The sequence below is a fragment of the Moschus berezovskii genome, chromosome X (genome assembly GCF_049115385.1).
Source record: "Moschus berezovskii isolate FMDL1 chromosome X, NW_MosBer_1.0, whole genome shotgun sequence".
Taxonomy (NCBI): domain Eukaryota; kingdom Metazoa; phylum Chordata; class Mammalia; order Artiodactyla; family Moschidae; genus Moschus; species Moschus berezovskii.
Window position 1 is genome coordinate 134,038,342 of NC_142488.1, and position 16,116 is coordinate 134,054,457.

General features: G+C 41.3%; 1 protein-coding gene across 1 annotated transcript; it reads left to right on the forward strand.

Moving 5' to 3' along the window:
• The first annotated feature begins 336 nt into the window (after positions 1-336).
• LOC129561636 (ubiquitin-conjugating enzyme E2 D3) lies at positions 337-989 on the forward strand. The gene has a single exon (XM_055434368.2). The coding sequence runs from the start codon at positions 361-363 to the stop codon at positions 871-873; it is 513 nt and encodes a 170-aa protein (XP_055290343.2). The 5' UTR covers positions 337-360; the 3' UTR covers positions 874-989.
• The last annotated feature ends 15,127 nt before the right edge of the window (positions 990-16,116 follow it).

The following is a 16,116-nucleotide window of genomic DNA, read 5'->3' on the forward strand; positions in this document are numbered from 1 at the left end:
GCACAAAACTGCCCTTGAGTCATTGCAGTGCTACAGCTCCTGTTAACCAGTCTCGAGGTTCTCACGAGATCGGCCTCCTCAATACCAAGCGCCTGTGTCTGGCAGAGCCGATGTGACACGAAGAGACAATCCTTCCCAGCTGCCGGGATAATCAAGAGTTTTGGCTGGGCCTTCGAGCACACACCGAGATAGTGAGGAGTCAGATGAAAAGCACAGACTATGGCGCTGAATAGAGAAGGAAATGGCAACCCACTCCAGTGTTCTTGCCTGGAGAATCCCAGGGACGGGGGAGCCTGGTGGGCTGCCGTCTATGGGGTCACACAGAGTCGGACACGACTGAAGTGACTTAGCAGCAGCAGCATGGCGCTGAAACGGATTAATAAGGAACTTAGTGATTTGGCCCGTGACCCTCCAGCACAATGTTCTGCAGGTCCAGTTGGGGATGATATGTTTCATTGGCAAGCCACAATTATGGGACCTAATGACAGCCCATATCAAGGCGGTGTATTCTTTTTGACAATTCATTTTCCTACAGACTACCCCTTCAAACCGCCTAAGGTTGCATTTACAACAGGAATGTATCATTCAAATATTAACAGTAATGGCAGCATTTGTTTCGATATTCTAAGATCACAGTGGTCTCCTGCTTTAACTATTTCTAAAGTTCTTTTATCCATTTGTTCACTGCTATGTGATCCAAACCGAGATGACACCCTAGTGCCAGAGATTTCATGTATCTATGAAACAGACAGAGATAAGTACAACAGAATATCTCGGGAATGGACTCAGACGTATTCCATGAGATGCTACCTTAAAGTCAGAATAACCTGCATTATAGCTGGAATAAACTTTAAATTACTGCTCCTTTTTTGATTTTCTTATCAGGCTGCTCCCCTATCAGACCTCATCTTTTTTAATTTTATTTTTTGTTTACCTCCCTCCATTCATTCACATGCTCATCTGAGAAGACTTAATTTCTTCCAGCTTTGGACAATAACTGCTTTTAGAAACTGTAAAGTAGTTACAAGAGAACAGTTGCCCAAGATTCTGATTTTTTTTTTTAAATGGAGCATGTGTATTATGTGGCCAATGTCTTCACTCTAACTTGGTTATGAGACTAAAAACATTCCTCACTGCTCTAACATGCTGAAGAATCACCTGAGAGGGATGGAGATGGATGCTGAGTTGTCACATTAAAGGAAGCAGCATTATTCTAGCAGCATCCATTCTTACTTAAGCCTTCCACTGTTAGAGATTTGAGGTTACATGATATACTTTATGCTCATAACTGATGTGGCTGGAGAATTGATATTGAATTTATAACATCAGCAGAACAGAAAATGTGATGTATTTTATGCATGTCAATAAAGGAATGACCTGTTCTTGTTCTACAGAGAATGGAAATTGGAAGTCAAACACCCTTTGTATTCCAAAATAGGGTCTCAAAACATTTTGTAATTTTCATTTAAATTGTTAGGAGGCTTGGAGCTATTAGTTAATCTATCTTCCAATACACTGTTTAATACAGCACTGAAAAAAATGATGCAAGTTGTCAATGGATGAGTGATCAAATAATAGCTCTGCTAGTAATTGATTTATTTTTCTTCAATAAAGTTGCATAAACCAAACAAAAAACAAATCTATAGCTCAAGTAAGAATTCTAGGCAGTAGGTAAAAATCTGGGAGTTATCAGCTTATACATGATATTTATAGCCTTGGGACAAGATAGGACCACCTAGGAAATGAGTATAAACAGAGTAAAACATAGATCCAAGACTAATCCCTGGGACATTCCAATGTTTAGTTGTCAGCACAAGGGGTAAGATCTAAGCAAAGAGCCAGAGATGTCAATAAGGTAGGCAAAGAAATGAGAAATAGTGTTATACCAGAATCAAGCGACCCACTATTTTACAAAGGAAAATGCAATCAACTTTTCAGATCTTGTGGACAGGTCAGGTAAGGGAAAGACTGAACATTAATCTTTATATTTGGCAACTAGGAAGTCACTTGCGATCTTGACAATGACTATTTGGTGGAGTGGAGTGGTGTAGTTTGGATGAAAACAGGATTATAGAGAGTACAAGAGCAAATGGGAAGAGAGAAAGCGGAGACAGTAAGTGGTAATGAATATTTCAAAGAGTATTGATGGAAAGCAGAGGATAGAAATGAGGATGCTTGGTCAGAAAGCTACTGGGGTGGGGACTGCAAATTCTGTAGGGTCTTACCCTCCAGAATTAGTATTTGGGGTTTTACTCTTACAGTGATGGGGGGCATCATCCTAGAACCTAAATATTTACAGATCTTCAAGTAAAGGGAGAACTAACATAGGAGACTGAGAAGCCATTAATGAGGTAGGAAGGAAAACCAAGAGAATATGCAGAAGCCAAACAAGAGAGGATGGTGGTCAGCTATATCAAATGCTACTTTGAAGTCAAGTAGAATGAAGTCAGTCCACTGGGATTGGAAAAATGTAGAACGTTGCTTTCCTTGCTAGAGATGTTTCCCTTGCTTCAGTGGGCTAGAGGCGATAATATGGTGTTACAGTGGGTTCAGGAAAGTCAAGAAAATCCACAAGAGTAACAGTCATCAGACCCATTGATCTAGAAACTAGGAGATGGGCTCCAGTAATATACAAAAGGAGGAAATGTGTGTGTGTGTATCAACCATAAAATGCATAATACTACCTTTAAAAATTGCCAGAAGGGATTGAAGATTTGAAGATTTAAACACTGGGCTTTGAGAAAGTAAGAATGCTTACCACTGAAAAAAATCGGAAAAAAAAAAGATCTGAATGAATGGTTGTTATACCCTGAGTCCGGTCCCCCCATACTGGTAAAATAAGACACTCGCAGCAATGCAAAAGCAAGAATGGGGTTTATTTCTAGCTCGAGCTAGGGCTCATGCCTCCTGCAGTGCAATGGAGTGTGAACAAGAGCCCCGAGTCCAGGTTACAGTGGTTTTTATAGTCTCAGATTACACAAGCACCTATTTTTATTCAAAAGATCAAGCTGGCAGAAGCTCATTGGCCAGTTCATGCACACACAGGGTTTTTCTGGGGGATTTCCCTTTTTCCTCTGATTAGCCTGATTTTTGGGGCCAGCGGCTCTTTTCTAGGGGGGAGTTTCTTATTTTTGGCGCTGGCTGGATTTTCTTAGGGAGGAGTTTCTGTGAACTTAGCCTCCACTCTGTCTCCAGGAAATCGAAACTTAGGCCTAAGCAAGGTCTCAGGCCTATCCTGGCTACTCAGATGTTAGGGCTCTTAACATGGTGAGAAGAGGCAGTGCCTGCGTGGGCACAGGAGGGCTGAGAGGAGCTACTCCACAACCAAGGTAAGGAGGGGCGGCATTGAGGAGATACCCCTCGTCCAAGAAAAGGTACAGCAGCTGCACTTTGCTGGAGCAGCTGTGAAGTGATACTCTACGACCAAGGTAAGTGAAACCCAAATAAGACAATAGGTATTGGGAGGGAGCATTAGAGGGCAGACACACTGAAATCATAATCACAAAAAACTAGTTGATCTGATCATATGGATCACAGCCCTGTCTAACTCAATGAAACTAAGCCATGCCGTGTGGGGCCACCCAAGACGGACGGGTCATGGTGGAGAGGTCTGACAGAATGTGGTCCACTGGAGAAGGGAATGGCAAACCACTTCAGTATACTTGCCTAGAGAACCCCATGAACAGTATGAAAAGGCAAAATGATAGCATACTGAATGAGGAATTACCCAGGTCGGTAGGTGCCCAATATGCTACTGGAGATCAGTGGAGAAATAACTCCAGAAAGAATGAAGGGATGGAGCCAAAGCAAAACAAATACCCAGTTGTGGATGTGACTGATGATAGAAGCAAGGTCCGATGCTGTAAAGAGCAATATTGCATAGGAACCTGGAATGTTAGGTCTATGAATCAAGGCAAATTGGAAATGGTCAAACAGGAGATGGCAAGAGTGAACGATGACATTCCAGGAATCAGTGAACTAAAATGGACTGGAATGGGTGAATTTAACTCGATGACCATTATATCTACTACTGTGGGCAGGAATCCCTTAGAAGAAATGGAGTAGCCATCATGGTCAACAAAAGAGTCCGAAATGCAGTACTTGGATGCAATCTTAAAAACGACAGAATGATTTCTGTTCGTTTCCAAGGCAAACCATTAAATATTACAGTAATCCAAGTCTATGCCCCAACCAGTAATGCTAAAGAAGCCGAAGGTGAACAGTTCTATGAAGACCTACAAGACCTTTTAGAACTAAACACCCAAAAGAGATGTCCTTTTCATTATAAGGGACTGGAATGCAAAAGTAGGAAGTCAAGAAACATCTGGAGTAACAGGCAAATTTGGCCTTGGAGCACGGAATGAAGCAGGGCAAAGGCTAATAGAGTTTTGCCAAGAGAACACACTGGTCATAGCAAACACCCTCTTCCAACAACACAAGAGAAGACTCTACACATGGACATCACCAGATGGTCAACACCGAACTCAGATTGATTATATTCTTTGCGGCAAAAGATGGAGAAGCTGTATACAGTTAGCAAAAACAAGACCAGGAGATGACTGTGGCTCAGATCATGAACTCCTTATTGCTAAATTCAGACTTCAATTGAAGAAAGTAGGGAAAATCATTAGACCATTCAGATATGACCTAAATCAAATCCCTTATGATTATACAGTGGAAGTAAGAAATAGATTTAAGGGAATAGATCTGATAGATAGAGTGCCTGATGAACTCTGGATGGAGGCTCATGACATTGTACAGGAGACAGGGACCAAGACCATCCCCATGGAAAAGAAATGCAAAAAAGCAAAATGGCTGTCTGAGGAGGCCTTACAAATACCTGTGAAAAGAAGAGAGGCGAAAAGCAAAGGAGAAAAGGAAAGATATAAGCATCTGAATGCAGAGTTCCAAAGAATAGCAAGGAGAGATAAGAAAGCCTTCCTCAGCGATCAATGCAAAGAAATAGAGGAAAAAAACAGAATAGGAAAAACAAGAGATGTTTTCAAGATAATTAGAGATATCAAGGGAATATTTCATGCAAAGATGGGCTCGATAAAGGACAGAAATGGTATGGACCTAACAGAAGCAGAAGATATTAAGAAGAGGTGGCAGGAATACACAGGACTGTACAAAAAAGAGCTTCACGATGAAGATAATCACGATGGTGTGATCACTCACCTGGAACCAGACATCTTTGAATGTGAAGTCAAGTGGGCCTTAGAGAGCATCACGACGAACAAAGCTAGTGGAGGTGATGGAATTCCAATTGAGCTATTTCAAATCCTGAAAGATGATGCTGTGAAAGTGCTGCACTCAATATGCCAGCAAATTTGGAAAACTCAACAGTGGCTACAGGACTGGAAAAGATCAGTCTTCATTCCAATCCCAAAGAAAGGGAATGCCAAAGAATGCTCAAACTACCACACAATTGCACTCATCTCACACGCTAGTAAAGTCATGCTCAAAATTCTCCAAGCCAGGCTTCAGCAGTATGTGAACTGTGAACTCCCAGATGTTCAAGCAGGTTTTAGAAAAGGCAGAGGCACCAGAGAGCAAATTGCCAACATCCGCTGGATTATGGAGAAAGCAAGAGATTTCCAGAAAAACGTCTATTTCTGCTTCATTGACTACGCCAAAGCCTTTGACTGTGTGGATCACAATAAACTGTGGAAAATTCTAAAAGAGATGGGAATCCCAGACAACCTGACCTGCCTCTTGAGAAACCTGTATACAGGTCAGAAAGCGACAGTTAGAACTGGACATGGAACAACAGACTGATTCCAAATAGGAAAAAGAGTACGTCAAGGTTGTATACTGTCACCCTGTTTATTTAAGTTATATGAAGAGTACATCATGAGGAAAGCTGGGCTGGAAGAAGCAGAAGCTGAAATCAAGATTGCCGGGAGAAATATCAATAACCTCAGATATGCAGATGACACCACCCTTATGGCAGAAAGTGAAGAGGAACTCAAAGGCCTCTTGATGAAAATGAAAGAGGAGTGTGAAAATGTTGGCTTGAAGCTCAACATTCAGAAAACAAAGATCATGGCATCTGGTCCCATCACTTCATGGGAAATAGATGGAAAAACAGTGGAAACAGTGTCAGACTTTATTATTTTGGGCTCCAAAATCACTGTGGATGCTGATTGCAGCCAGGAAATTAAAAGACGCTTACTCCTTGGAAGGAAAGTTATGACCAGCCTAGATAGCATATTAAAAAGCAGAGACATTACTTTGCCAACAAGGTCCTTTTAGTCAATGCTGTGGTTTTTCCCATGGTCATGTATGGATGTGAGAGTTGGACTTTGAAGAAAGCTAATCACCGAAGAATTGATGCTTTTGAACTGTGGTGCTGGAGAAGACTCTTGAGAATCCCTTGGATTGCAAGGAGATCCAACCAGTCCATTCTAAATGAGATCAATCTTGGGTGTTCATTGGAAGGACTGATGCTAAAGCTGAAACTGCAATACTTTGGCCACCTCATGCGAAGAGTTGACTCACTGGAAAAGACTCTGATTCTGGGAGGGATTGGGGGCAGGAGGAAAAGGGGACGACAGAGAATGAGATGGCCTGATGGTATCACCGACTCGATGGACATGAGTTTGAGTGAACTCCGGGAGTTGGTGATGGACAGGGAGGCCTGGCGTGCTGTGGTTCATGGGGTCGCAAAGAGTCGGACATGACTAAGTGACTGAACTGAACTGAACTGAACATGGTAAGCTTGATTCTAACTTTATAAAGGTGTACGATTGGTGATTAAAACCTGGAATGGAGTGACTGAGTACAAAAAGTAAGTGGAATTCCGATCTTTAATGACTTCAGAGCTAAAAATAGAGCACAATTGCAGTGATTAAATCTTCCCTTTTCCCTGGTACAATTATCTCCCCATTTCTCTTTGCTTTTGGAACCCTCTTTGATATTTATTGTAACCACCGTTTGTAAATGTACTTTACTATGAGTTTTTTTTTTCCTATTAATCTCTTTTGAAATCTTCTACCACAAGTAAGATTTAAATACACCTTAGAAACCAGTGGTGCGCTGTGTGCGCTCTGCGATGTCTGACTCTTTTTCACCCCATGGATGGACTGTAGCCCACCAGGCTCCTCTGTCCATGGGATGTGCCAGGAAAGAATACTGGAGTGGGTTGCCATTTTCTCCTCCAGGGATCTTGCTGACCCAGATGTCGAACTGGTGTCCCCTGAGTTTCCTGCATTGATGGGTGGATTCTTTACCCTTGAGCCACCTCGGAAGCTTAGTACTGATGTAGAAATTTTGAAGAGGAAGTAATCCTAGGATTATGATAAGAATGTTTCTAGGCGAGTCTTAAAGAGAATTGTTCGGTTAATGTGGAGCTCCCCAGAAGGTAAATTAGAGCTGGAGGATGTTAACAGTATATTTCAGCTGTGACAGACTAATATGCTCGGGGCTGGCTTGTCAGGGGGAAGATAATTTTTGATAACACTAATCAAAGCAACTATCTACAAAGTGACTGGATAAAAATGGAATATTCCTGCTTTCGAGTCTCTCCCAATTTTCCTCCCCTCCTCCACTCCCACCCCCCACGCTGATAAATTCCAGATTCCAGCCCTTCTGTTAACACGTTTACTTCTGATTGAAATTTAACTACCATTTATTGAACAAATTTCACTGATTCGGGTATTTGGTGAAGCTAAAATAATAGCTTACACTGAGTGGAATGCACACTTGAAGTAATTTATCACCATCGAATGCCCGCCCACAGGAAACCTCTGTGGTAGGTGCTATTCTTCTCCCATTTTACAAATGAGTAAATGGAGGAAAAATAAGTGGAAATAACTTGCCCAACATCATACACATAGGTAACAGTGGAGGTGGTTCCAGAATCTATGCCCTTAACCACTAAGGTCTACTGCTCTCCTGGGTCTAGAATACCTTATTTGACTTAACATATTTATCTCCATTTTACTGAAGAAAAAACTGAGTTTCAGAGCAAAGGATCAGTAAGTTGTTCAAGGTCACAACTTTGAAAATGGAAAGAATTTCCCTGCCAAGCCTTTCACTCTTTCCACGTTTATAAAACACTTGATATGTTTAGAGCTTACTTTTTCCTTAATTCACTAACTGCCAAAATGTGTTCATTGGTCTATTTCAAAACGCATTGTTAAAATAAAAGTTCCATTAGCAAACACATTTGGGGAATGCTGGGTTAAACAAAGCTACTGAAGCATCCTTTCTACAAGTTTTTTCAATGCCTTTGATATGCTAATGTGTCTTTGAAGCTTTGGGGGATGGGTATTTAGCAACTTAACCACACACTTTGTTTTTCTGGGAGCATCTAACCAGAAAGAATTTAGAACACACTTAGATTAACTGTTTAACTACATTCCTGAGCACACACATACATACTCCGATTACCTTAATTAAATGGAAAGACAATCAGGTTTTATAGTCAGATGTTGTCCACTGGAGAAGGGAATGGCAAACCACTTCAGTATACTTGTCTTGAGAACTCCATGAACAGTATGAAAAGGAAAAAGATAGGACACTGAAAGATGAACTCCCCAGGTCGGAAGGTGTCCAATAAGCTACTGGAAATCAGTGGAGAAATAACTCCAGAAAGAATGAAGGGTGGAGCCAAAGGAAAAAGAACACACAGTTGTGGATGTGACTGGTGATAGAAGCAAGGTCCAATGCTGTAAAGAGCAATATTGCATAGGAACCTGGAATGTTAGGTCCATGAATCAAGGCAAATTGGAAGTGGTCTAACAGGAAATGGCAAGAGTGAATGTCGACATTCCAGGAATCAGCGAACTAAATGGATGAGAATGGGTGAATTTAACTCAGATGACCATTATATCTACTACTGTGGACAGGAATCCCTTAGAAAAAATGGAGTAGCCATCATAGTCAACAAAGAGTCTGAAATGCAATACTTGGATGCAATCTCAAAAACGACAGAATGATCTCCGTTCATTTCCAAGGAAAACCCTTCACGGTAATCCAAGTCTATTCCCCAACCACTAACAATGAAGAAGCCGATGTTGAACTGTTCTATGAAGACCTACAAGTCCTTTTAGAACTAACACCCAAAAATGATGTCCTTTTCATTATAGGGGACTGAAATGCAAAAGTAGGAAGTCAAGAAACACCTAGAGTAACAGGCAAATTTGGCCTTGGAGTACAAAATGAAGCAGGGCAAATGCTGATAGAGTTTGCCAAGAGAACACACTGGTCATAGCACACACCCTCTTTCAACAACACAAGAGAAGACTCTATATTGCACCTCACCAGATGGTCAACACTGAAATCAGATTGATTATATTATTTGCAGCCAAAATTAGAGAAGCTCTATACAGTCAGCAAAAACAAGACTGGGAGTTGACTGTGGCTCAGATCATTCACTCATTATTGCCAAATTCAGACTTAAATGGAAGAAAGTGGGGAAAACCACTGGATCATTCAGGTATGCTGCTGCTGCTGTTAAGTTGCTTCAGTCATGTCTGACTCTCTGGGACCCCATAGATGGCAGTCCACGAGGCTCCCCTGTCCCTGGAATTCTCCAGGCTAGAACACTGGATTGGGTTGCCATTTCCTTCTCCAATGGATGAGAGTGAAAAGTCAAAGTAAAGTCGTTCCATCATGTCCAACTCTTGGCGATCCCATGGACTGCAGCTAACCAGGCTCCTCCTACCGTGGGATTTTTCCAGGCAAATGTACTCGAGTGGGTGGTCATTGCCTTCTCCAATTCAGCTATGATCTAAATCAAATCCCTTATGATTATACAGTGGAAGTGAGAAATAGATTTAAGGGACTAGATCTGATAGACAGAGTGCCTGATGAACTATGGACAGAGGTTCATGACACTGTACAGGAGACAGGGATCAAGATCATCCCCAAGAAAAAGAAATGCAAAAAAGCAAAATGGCTGTCTGAGGAAGCCTTAGAAATAGCTGTGAAAAGAAGATAAGTGAAAGGCAAAAGAGAAAAGGAAATATATACCCATTTGAATGCAAATGGGTATATATTCTTTGAGTTCCAAAGAATAGCAAGGAGAGATAAGAAAGCCTTCCTCAGTGATCAATGCAAAGAAATAGAGACAAAAAATAGAATGGGAATGACTAGAGATCTCTTCAAGAAAATTAGAGATACCAAGGGAACATTTCATGCAAAGATGGGGTCAATAAAGGACAGAAATGGTATGAACCTTACAGAAGCAGAAGATATTAAGAACAGGTAGTAAGAATACACAGAAAAACTGTACAAAAAAGATCTTCACAACCAAGATAATCATGATGGTGTGATCACTTACCCAGAGCCAGACATCCGGGAATATGAAATCAAATGGGCCTTAAGAAGCATCACTAAAAACAAAGCTAGTGGAGGTGATGGAAATCCAGTTGACCTATTTCAAATCCTGAAAGATGATGCTGTGAAAGTGCTGCACTTAATATATCAGCAGATTAGGAAAACTCAGCAGTGGCCACAGGACTGGAAAAGGTCAGTTTTCATTCCAATCCCAAAGAAAGGCAATGCCAAAGAATGCTCAAACTACTATCACACAACTGCACTCATCTCACACGCTAGTAAAGTAATGCTCAAAATTCTCCAAGCCAGGCTTCAGCAATACATGAACCATGAGTTTCCAGATGTTCAAGCTGGTTTTAGAAAAGGCAGAGGAACCAGAGATTAAATTGCCAACATATGCTGGATCATGGAAAAAGCAAAAGAGTTCCAGAAAAACATCTTTTTCTGCTTTACTGATTATGCCAAAGCCTTTGACTGTGTGGATCACAGTAAACTGTGGAAAATTCTGAAAGAGATGGGAATACCAGACCACCTGACCTGCCTCTTGAGAAACCTGTAGGCAGGTCAGGAAGCAACAGTTACAACTGGACATGGAACAACAGACTGGTTCCAAATGGGAAAAGGAGTACGTCAAGGCTGAATATTGTCACTCTGCTTATTTAACTTCTATGCAGAGTAGAGGATGAGAAACGCTGGGCTAGAAGAAGCACAAGCTGGAATCAAGATTGCTGGGAGAAATATCAATAACCTCAGATATGCAGATGACACCACCCTTACGGCAGAAAGTGAGGAGGAACAAAAGAGTCTCTTGATGAAAGTGAAAGAGGAGAGTGAAAATGTTGGCTTAAAGCTCAACATTCAGAAAACTAAGATCATGGCATCCAGTCCCATCACTACATGGCAAATAGTTGGGGAAACAGTGGAAACAATGGCCGACTTTATTTTTTGGGGCTCCAAAATCACGGTAGATGGTGATTGTAGCCATGAAATTAAAAGGTGCTTACTCCTTGCAAGGAAATGTATGACCAACCTAGCCAGCATTTTAAAACGCAGAGACATTACTTTTTCAACAAAGGTCCATCTAGTCAAGGCTATGGTTTTTCCAGTAATCATGTATAGATGTGAGAGTTGGACTATAATGAAAGCTGAGCACCGAAGTATTGATGCTTTTGAACTGTGGTGTTGGAGAAGACTCTTGAGAGTCCCGTGGACTGCAAGGAGATCCAGCCAGTCCATCCTAAAGGAGACCAGTCCTGGGTGTTCATTGGAAGGACTGATGCTGAAGCTGAAACTCCAATACTTTGGCCACCTGAAGTGAAGAACTGACTCATTTGAAAAGACCCTGATGCTGGGAAAGATTGAAGGCAGGAGGAGAAGGGATCAACAGAGGAGGAGATAGTTGGATGGCATCACTGACTCAATGGATGTGAGTTTGGGTGAACTGTGGGTGTTGCTGATGGACAGGGAAGCCTGGCGTTCTGTGGTTCATGGGATTGCAAAGAGTCAGACACCACTGACTGAACTGACCTGAAAAGACACTCTCCTCCTCATGGTCATAATGCATGATATAGCCTTTTTGCCATAATACCAGCTTTATGTTCCATTTCTTATATGTTATTTCAAAGAGATCCATTCATGTCCAATAGATTTTTTTTTTTTTCAATTTTGCAGTGATGTTTTTCAGATTTGGTCCTAAAGTTCTAAGTCTTTCTTTGCAGGTATTCCATGCCTTTCACACTAATAGCCATCTTCAAGGGTGCTGTGAGTAATTTGTGATATCATTTTGTGGTTTCTGTTCTTGTAAAACTGAGTGAGTATACTTTCTTCAGAAGTGTCTCTGAAGTTGGATGAATTACATTTGTAGTAACCAAGATAAGAAATAGAAACATTTAAAGCATAAGAAGATAGAAATCTGATAATTATTTATTGATTTTTATCACATCTTAGCTCCAATGAGATCACATGTAAAATTTTATTTGCTTCAATGATGATGTGAAAATCATTATAATGATGTGCTCAGTCACTCAGTCATGTCCAACTCCTTGCGACCCCATGGACTAACCGGCTAAGCTCATCTGTCCATGGATTTTCCAGGCAAGAATACTAGAATTGGTTGCCATTTCCTCCTCCAGGGAATATTCCTGACCCAGGAATTGAACCCATGTCTCCTGTGTCTCCTGCGTTGGCAGGCTGATTCTTTACTGCTATGCCACCTGGGAAGACCACCAGAAATGATTCCAGGTCCCCATTATGACATAAAATGTAGAAATGATATTTTGGAATAGCACTAACCTTGTAGAACCTACAGGAAGGTGTAACCTCCCCCCAAATTATAAATGCATGTAAGAATGTATATGTGCTAGGAAAGTATGAGCTGAAATGCAAACACTTTTTTTCCCCCTCAGGGAAGTCATTAAGAATAAAAGCCAATAGTCAGGTTATTGTGACTTGGTGCCAAATTTTATGGTTTTAGGGAGAAAAGCAGAACCACTTTTTTCTTAAAAAGATCAGTTGAGATACCCTGAGCAAGGTCCAGATAGAGTGGATATGCCTTAGATCTAGAAAAGAGGAAAAGGAAAAATACACATGCACACACACACACTTGTCATAGAATCAGGAATTCATAGAACATAAGAACTGTAAGAAATCATTCAGCTATCTGAGTTATCAACCCCAGCTATAATAGTTCCCACAAGTGTTATCAAATATTTGCATGACAGAGCTAATGAGATATTATGTTTCATTGCTATAGAACTTATTCTGGTCATCTGGGAGGCGTTGTATTATGATGAAAAGAAAGATTTTGGAAGCAGAATAGACTAGGTTCAACTCTGACTCCTCTACTCACAGCTGTTTCAGCAAGTACGGGCTGAGTTATGTCACAGTAAGGAATAAACCAAAGTCCCAGTGAAAAATCGGAACTTATACAACAGAACACTTATAGCTTAGACCAAGAATACAGAATAAAGATGTGTGTGTGCTAACTTTCTTCAGTAGTATCTGACTTTTTGTGATGCTATGGACTGTAGTTGACCAAGCTCCTCTGTCATGGGATTGTCCAGGCAAGAATACTGGAGTGTGTTGACATGCCCTCCTCCAGCAGATCTTCCCAACCCAGGGATCAAACCCACATCTCTTATGTCTCCTGCAATGGCAGGCAGGTTCTTGACCAGTAGTGCCATCTGGGAAGCCCATATAAGGAGATCTATATCTAGATATCTCAGCCCACTCTTGGGTCTTCATGGCCAGTGAGATTTATTTCTTACTCATTTTCAGGGAACTTCTGCTTCATCTTGACATGTTTTCGTTATCACCACTACAGGGGGAAGAGGATATGGTGAATCATACAGAGACTTTTAAAAATTCCAACCAATAGTTACACACCCATCCTTTAGCCTCAAGTAAGATTGGGAAGTAGAATCATACCCTTTGTCTAGAAGGAGGAGAAATGGAATATTTGCAAATGGCCTTAATCACTACCAGTGGCATCCCTGGTAGCTCAGCTACACCATCCATAGCACCATGGGAAGATTTACCCCATCTGGTCCTTTTTCTTCATCTGTAAAATGGGTCAACGATAACTATTTTTGCAGATTTGCTGTGAATATTAAATTGCATAACATACAGAAAATGCCTAATAGGTGCTCAAGCATAATACTTTCCTTTGTGTCCATTAGATGTTATTTCATTTTTCAAGCACGGTGAACAACAAGCTTAATATGTCCTCCAAAGACAGTCTTTTGAATATTCTTACCTGCACACTATTCTTCTCCTCTCCAAGCTAAACACTCCCAGTTCCCCTCTGAGCTTCTCCCAGTTTGTCTGTCATATTGTGTCTGACTCTTTCTGACTCCACGGACTGTAGCCTATCAGGCTCTTCTGTCCATGGGATTTTCCAGGCTAAAATACTGGAGTGGGTTGCCATTTCCTTCTCCAGGAGATCTTCCTGACATAGGGATTGAACCCAGGACTCCTGCATTGCAGGCAGACACTTTACCGTCTGAGCCACCAGGGAAGACCATTCCTCTTAAAGTGACAGTCAAATCTGAGCACAGTGTCTCTATAACTAGCCTATTTCTGCATACATGTTTCCCTTCATGTAGTAAGGACATTTTGAGGTCACATCACACTTGTAAAATCAAAGGATATGCTGGTTAGAAAGAATTAGAAAACAAGTAAACCAGTGGTCCCTAAGTATATACCTGGGACCCAGCAATATCTGAGTCACCTCTAGGGTTTTTCATAAAGATACAGTCACAATCCTTACTCACTTGTTTCCAAGGTCTTGGGTAGAACTTTCAAAATGATGTGTGGAGAAGTTTGAGAACTGTTCTGGAGTAACCCCAAAGGCTTTCTCAACTTTATATCTGAGGAACTTCCAAATGTTTACATATGAACCAAACAGACTTCAGAACACCTGGAACACTTGTTTAAAACTGTTTCTAATTAAAAGACGCTTGCTCCTTGGAAGGAAAGTTATGACCAACCTTGATAGTATATTAAAAAGCAGAGACATTACTTTGCCAACCAAGGTCCGTCTAGTCAAGGCAATGGTTTTTCCCGTGGTCATGTATGGATGTGAGAGTTGGACTGTGAAGAAGGCTGACCGCCGAAGAATCGATGCTTTTGAACTGTGGTGTTGGAGAAGACTCTTGAGAGTCCCTTACACTGCAAGGAGATCCAACCAGTCCATTCTCAGGGAGATCAATCCTGGATGTTCGTTGGAGGGACTGATGCTAAAGCTGAAACTGCAATACTTTGGCCACCTCATGCGACGAGTTGACTCACTGGCAAAGACTCTGATGCTGGGAAAGGTTGGGGGCGGGAGGAGAAGGGGACGACGGAGAATGAGATGGCTGGATGGCATCACCGACTCTGTGGACATGAGTTTGAGTGAACTCCGGGAGTTGGTGATGGACAGGGAGGCCTGGCGTGCTGTGATTCATGGGGTCGCGGAGAGTCGGACACGACTGAGTGACTGAACTGAACTGAACTGAAAGCCTTCTTCTAAAATTTGGATTCATAATTCTTGGAAGTTGAGCCCAGAAGTTTGTGTTTATAGCAAATACCTTAGTTGAGTCTGATGTGAAGCTAGTTCTCGGAACCTGTGGTCCAGTTCAACCTTCCAACCAATGCTTGAATAATCAATCATCCTCCCAAGAAATTTCACAGAAAATGTCACCTTGAGCTCAAGTAAAACTTTCACAGTGTAGAACACTTACAGATTAATTAGGCCAAGAATGTAAGATAAGGATGTATATACAGAGCAGCCTTCTCTTGGGTCTTCATGGCCAGTAACAGAATCGTGGAATCATAAATACTGACAGTTAAAAGTAACTTGAAGTTCCAATTAGTCAGGATTTCCCAAGGTGTGTTCCATGACACATGAGACCTTTAAAAAAGGAAACTGCAAGTTAAATTAGATTGGGAAACACAGAACACTCTATCACATACTTTGGAGTGTTAAAATGCACTTTTGCACAATCAACACTCTGAGAAGTACCTAGTTAATAAACTCATTTTCCTTTAATAAAATCAACATTTTCCAAAACTATTTAAGCAGAGAAACTTTAAAAAAAAATTATCCATTAGTGCTAAGAATCAGTATTCTATGGAATAATTTTGGAAAAAAGTGGTTTAGGACATTGTTCATCTAATATATGAATGCCATAACACTCTAACAAGAACTCACTAAAATGTTTTGTCCAGTCACTCAGTTGTGTCTGACTCTTTGTGACCGCATGGACTGAAGCACACCAGGCTTCCCTGTCGTTCACCATCTCCTGGAGCTTGCTCAAACTCATGTCCATCGAGTTGGTGATGCCATCCAAC